This window comes from Microtus oregoni, unplaced genomic scaffold (assembly GCF_018167655.1).
Source record: "Microtus oregoni isolate MIOR12 unplaced genomic scaffold, Mior012 000023F_ref0000262, whole genome shotgun sequence".
Classification (NCBI taxonomy): Eukaryota; Metazoa; Chordata; class Mammalia; order Rodentia; family Cricetidae; genus Microtus; species Microtus oregoni.
This window is the reverse complement of record NW_024543082.1, coordinates 28,770,799-28,777,042: the sequence shown is the minus strand read 5'-3', so window position 1 is coordinate 28,777,042 and position 6,244 is coordinate 28,770,799. Positions and strand designations below refer to the sequence as shown.

At 38.2% G+C, this 6,244-nt stretch overlaps 1 protein-coding gene across 1 annotated transcript; it reads left to right on the top strand.

The window, feature by feature from the left end:
- The first annotated feature begins 244 nt into the window (after positions 1–244).
- On the top strand, positions 245–1,222 carry LOC121461640 (olfactory receptor 5K3-like). The gene has a single exon (XM_041672728.1). The coding sequence runs from the start codon at positions 245–247 to the stop codon at positions 1,220–1,222; it is 978 nt and encodes a 325-aa protein (XP_041528662.1).
- Positions 1,223–6,244: the final 5,022 nt, after the last annotated feature.

Genomic DNA, 6,244 nt, shown 5'->3' with positions numbered 1-6,244 from the left:
TTTTCCTAATAAAAAACCATCCAATTCCTTTTTATTATGTATGTATATACCTGTAAATTGTGAGTTACACTTGGATTTCATAAATGCCAACAATGTATGAAAGAAGCCTAGTTAGCTTCATTCTAGAGGCAATGGCAAGTATACAATGAACAGTTTTCCTCTCATACAAGGAAAACATAAAAGTTTTATTCTCACCGTAATGATTTTCTATCTTTATAATTACAGTGGCAAGACAAAACGTGGTATGGCTGAGAACAATTATTCAATGACAAATGCATTCATCCTGGTAGGATTCTCAGATCACCCAAACTTGAAGATTCTCCTATTCCTGGTATTCTTTGCCGTCTATCTGGTCACCACAGTGGGGAACCTCGGGCTGGTTGTCTTGATCTACATGGAGCAACGTCTTCACACACCCATGTACATCTTGCTAGGAAACCTGGCTCTCATGGACTCCTTCTGTTCATCTGCCGTCACTCCCAAGATGCTAGAGAACTTCTTTTCTTTGGACAGAAAGATGACTCTCTATGAATGCATGGTACAGTTTTATTTTTTCTGTCTTGCTGAAACTGCAGACTGCTTCCTCCTGGCAGCAATGGCCTATGATCGCTATGTGGCCATATGTAACCCTCTGCAGTATCACACTATGATGTCCAAGAAGCTCTGCCTTCAGATGATCACAGGAGCCTACATAGCAGGAAACCTGCATTCAATCATTCACATAGGGTTCTTGTTTAGGTTAACTTTCTGTAGGTCTCATGTAATCAAACACTTTTATTGTGATGTCTTTCCATTATATAGACTCTCATGTGTTAACCCTTATATCAATGAATTGATGATGCTCATTTTGGCTGGTTCAATTTTAACTTTTACCATTACTATAGTCCTGATATCTTATTTCTGTATCCTTTTTACTATATTCACAATGAAATCTAATGAGGGTAGAGGCAAAGCCTTATCAACTTGTGCTTCCCACTTTCTGTCTGTGTCAATATTCTATGGTTCTCTTCTCTACATATATGCTCATCCACATTCTGTCAATGATGGAGATAAAGAGATACCTGTAGCTATTTTTTATGCTCTAGTAATTCCTTTATTAAACCCTTTCATTTACAGTCTGAGAAATAAGAAAGTAATAAATATGATGAAAAAAAACCATGAAGAAGAAATGATTCTACAGCATAAGAAAACAACAACCAGACCACTTAGACAACTAATTTAAAGTTTAAAATGACCTTTTCTAAACACATACATAATAAGAAAGTAGTATAATGAAAAGGAAATAATTTGATCAATTTATAAAAGCCTAAAAATATTTTAACACAATTAGTTCATAACAAAATAATTCAGTTAAAATAATCTTGAAACTGTCAGGAACAAATTAAAGAACTGTTTAAGTGTTGGAATGTATCTAGTTTCAGTTTCCAAAATGTCTAATGAATTTGAGGATTAAACTTAGTATCTCTAATGATAGAATCCATTCAATATTATTATCCTTTCTCTCAATTTCAGATCTTAATATTTCAAGCATATTACAAGATTTTATTTATAGTCTTATCATAAACAAATCCACCAATGCAATAAATTTCTTTTTGATATATGATTTTCAAATTGATACTTGTTCTTTCAAGTGATTATATTTTAATGTGTCCTCAACCAAAATATGGATTCTCTAAAAAGAATATTTTCAGTTTGAGTGCTAGTCATTTTCACTCTCAAATTTTCTGAACAGCAATCTATGTGTCTTATCTGTGTCAAATCAATAAAATGTATTTTTGTTTTAATTTTTCCTTTATTTGATTATTTTTACATTATAATAAAATTTCTACTCTGAAATCTATCCCTTAAATCAAAGTTTTTTATCCTCCATGGCATTATCATTGCTTGTTGGTTGGTAGGATTAAAAAAACCTTTACCAATTCAAATGAAAATCATCAGCATGTTCATTATTTTTAAAACAGTGAGAAGTCATTCAAACCTCGCAGAAAAGAAACTTATGAAAACTGTAAGAGCAGTCAGGGTTCCCTGCCCTGTGGTAAGTCCAAGGTCCTCCCCTCTCCGTCCATTCCTAGGAAGGTGAACATCAAAACTGGCTAGGCTCCCACAAAGCCAGCACATTACGTAGGTTCAAAACCCCGTGCCATTGTCCTTGGCTTCTCATCAGCCCTCATTGTTCGCCATATTCAGAGAGTCCGGTTTTATCCCATGCTTTTTCAGTCACAGTCCAGCTGGCCTTGGTGAGCTCCCAATAGATCAGCTTCACTGTCTCAGAGGGTGGGTGCACCCCTCGTGGTCCTGACTTCCTTGCTCATGTTCTCCCTCCTTCTGCTCCTCATTGGGACCTTGGGAGCTCAGTCCAGTGCTCCAGTGTGGGTCTCTGTCTCTGTCTCCATCCATCACCAGATGAAGGTTCTATGATGATATGCAAGATATTCATCAGTATTGCTATAGGATAGGGTCATTTCAGGTTCCCTATCCTCAGCTGCCCAAGGAACTAACTGGGGACCTCGGCTTGGGCATCTGGGAGCCACTCTAGGTTCAAGTCTCTTGCCAACTCTAAGGTGGCTACCTTAACTAAGAATTGTGCTTCCGTGCTCCCCTATCTAACCTTCCTTTATCCCAATCCTCCTTTTCCCCCAAGTTTCCCCCATTCTCCCGTTCTCCCTTTTCTCTCCCCATCTCCCCTTACCCCCATCCCACCCCACCCCCAAGATCTCAATTTTCTCCCCGGCAATTTTGTCTACTTCCCATAGCCAAGAGGACAACTATATGTTTTCCCTTTGGTTCACCTTCTTACTTAGCTTCTTTGGGATCACCAATTGTAGACTCCGTGACCCTTGTTTATGGCTAGAAACCAATTATGAGTGAGTACATCCCATATTCATCTTTTTGGGTCTGGGTTACCTCACTCAGGATAGTGTTTTCTATTTCCATCCATTTGCATGCAAAATTTGAGAAGTCATTGTTTTTTACAACAGCGTAGTACTCTAATGTGTAGATATTCCACACTTTCTTCATCCGAGGGGGAGAAGGGTGGGAGGAGGGGGAGAGTGGTGGGCGGAGGGGGAGGGAAATGGGAGGCTGGGAGGAGGTGGAAACTTGTTTTTTTTTCTCCTTTTCTCAATAAAAAAAATGAAAAAAAATAAATTAAAAAAAGAAAACTGTAAGTATATAAACAAAATAACTATTCACTATAAATAGATAAGCCCCAAAATTAAATATTTTAATGTCCATAGTACTTGTGGGACAAAAGATCCTGTTATGAAGCAAATTCCGGGATATATTTTATATATAAGAATTATATAGCTAAATGAAAAGTCATCTAATTTACCACCAAAAGATATATGTGTCCATACGTATGAAATACAATCATGAGATTATGTATACACATCACATGAGGTTACACACTACAATATTGGTAAGAAGACACCAAACTCCTTGAGCAAAAGTGAGCAACAGCTTTCAGAGTCAATGGCCCTGCAGACCTTGTCTTGACAGGATTCATTCCCCATCAGATAACAATGTCTGGTGGGTTGACAACTACTTTTCTTGGTTTGTTAATAGTGAGAAGTGTTTGCACTATTCTTGAATTCAAACACCTAAAGAATCATTCATGTTTTTGTTATTTCCTTCCATTTCTGAAGAGTGATCTCACTGAACTAGGTAAGTCAATAATAGGTCTGTGTGCACCAATTTTTGCAGAAATAAAAATTTCAGGTCAATGCTAAGAACATAAATTAAATGGGTACAAAACTGAAATATTTAGTAGGCAGTTTGAGTAATGGATTTATCCAAATGTCTATGACTGCCCATGGGCCTTTGACCAGATCCATAGTAATAGATATGAAATCATCTAACAGAGCGAGCCTCAGACCCAAATAGAAAGCAGTTAGCTGCCACAACACATCCCTCCCACTACTGTACCAGTGTAATCATCTTGTTTGGCAAGTTGATATTATAGCATGGAAGACCCAAAAGCTCAGACAGACTTTTTTTGTTAATTTTAACACCCAAATGCCTGTAGAACAAATTTTGGCAATATGAAATCAAGATAGTTAGGAAAAACCTTTCAAGCATGGTTTATCTATGCAATAATGGGGGAAAACCAAGAGCAATAGTCATAACCTGAGTGCTTGGTAGAGAATCTAGAGCTAATTTAGGAGTACATTTTCTCAGCAAATAACTGTCTTAGCAAACTATACTATGATTCATTGAACACAGGCATTGAAATGATTATTAAGTAAAACTGAGTTGCAATGAATTAATGTGTATATTCATATCACTTTTGTTTTCTGAGCATGGATACTTTAACATTTTGCAGCTCAGGAGTTTTATAAAATTTATATTTGTGATTCTGAGATGTATTTGATTAAGAAATGCAGAATTAAAACCAATTAATATCATTTTTCAGTTAAGATTTTAATATCCAATTTGTCGTATTTGTTAAGATCCCTAAGCAAAATGACATACTTATAATGCAATGCATTTCTATAAATAATATTGTAAATACATGCTATATATACATACATATATACTATATATTTTATGTAGCTTGTAATATTTTTTGATATTTATTTTCTGATGTTTCCTCATGACCTGATAAAATTAATTTTCCTTTAAAGCTAGAAATATTATTTTATATTTGTATTATTAGTGATTCATCCTGTTAGTGACAATGATGTTTTTAATCTTCCTTAAGGTATTGTTCATTAAATATTCATATTCTAAAGTGATTTGTTTTGCTTTCTAGATAACCAAAATATAGTCTAGAGTGTGATGTTTTTGTGAATTCTCTGGTTTCAAATGTCTGTCATCTGTGGAGAAAATATCCAATTATTTTTTATTTTTTTTATTGAAAAAAAATTTCCTCCTCCTCCCAGCCTCCAATTTCGCTGCCCCTCCTCCCACACCTCTCCCCCTCCCCCACACCTCTCCCCCTCCCTCTCCAGTCCAAAGAGCAGTCAGTGTTCCCGGCACTGTGGAAAGTCCAAAGTCCTCCCCCCTCCATCCTGGTCTAGGAAGGTGAACATCCAAACTGGCTAGGCTCCCACAAAGCCAGAACATGAAGTAGGATCAAAAGCCAGTGCCACTGTCCTTGGCTTCTCAGCAGCCCTCATTGTCCGCCATATTCAGAGAGTCCGGTTTTATCCCATGCTTTTTCAGTCACAGTCCAGCTGGCCTTGGTGAGCTCCCAATAGATCAGCCCCACTGTCTCCGTGGGTGGGTGCACCCCTTGTGGTTCTGACTTCTTTGCTCATGTTCTCCCTCCTTCTGCTTTTCATTGGGACATTGGGAGCTCAGTCTGGTGCTCCAGTGTGGGTCTCTGTCTCTATCTCCATCCATCGTCAGATGAAGGTTCTATGATGATATGCAAGATATTCATCAGTATGGCTATAGGATAGGGCCATTTCAGGTTCCCTATCCTCAGCTACCCCAGGAACTAACTGGGGACATCACCCTGTACACCTGGGAGACCCTCTAGGTCCAAGTCTCTTGCCAAGCCTAAGATGGCTCCCTTAATTAAGATATGTGCTTCCCTGCTCCCCTATCCAACCTTCCTTTAACCCAATCACCCCATTTCCCCTAATTCTCCCCATCCCCCCTTCTCACTTTTCTCTCCCCATCTCCCCTTACCCCCTCCCATCCCACCCTCAAGATCTCAATTTTTTGCCCAGCAATCTGGGAGAAGATCTTCACCAACCCCGCAACAGACAAAGGTCTGATCTCCAAAATATATAGAGAACTCAAGAAACTAGACTTTAAAATGCTAATTAACCCAACTAAAAAATGGGGCACCGATCTGAACTGAGCATTCTCAAAAGAAGAAGTTCAAATGGCCAAAAGACACTTAAGCTCATGCTCAACTTCCTTAGCGATCAGGGAAATGCAAATCAAAACAACTTTGAGATATCATCTTACACCTGTCAGAATGGCTAAAATAAAAAAAAAAAACAATGATAGCCTTTGCTGAAGAGGTTGTGTAGGAAGGGGTACACTCATCCATTGCTGGTGGGAATGCAATCTTGTGCAACCACTGTGGAAGTCAGTGTTTCGGTTTCTTAGGAAATTCGGGATCAACCTACCCCATGACCCAGCAATGCCACTCTTGGGAATATACCCAAGAGATGCCCAATCATATGACAAGGGCATTTGTTCAACTATGTTCATAGCAGCATTATTTGTAATAGCCAGAACCTGGAAACAACCTAGATGCCCTTCAATGGAAGAATGGATGAAGAAAGTA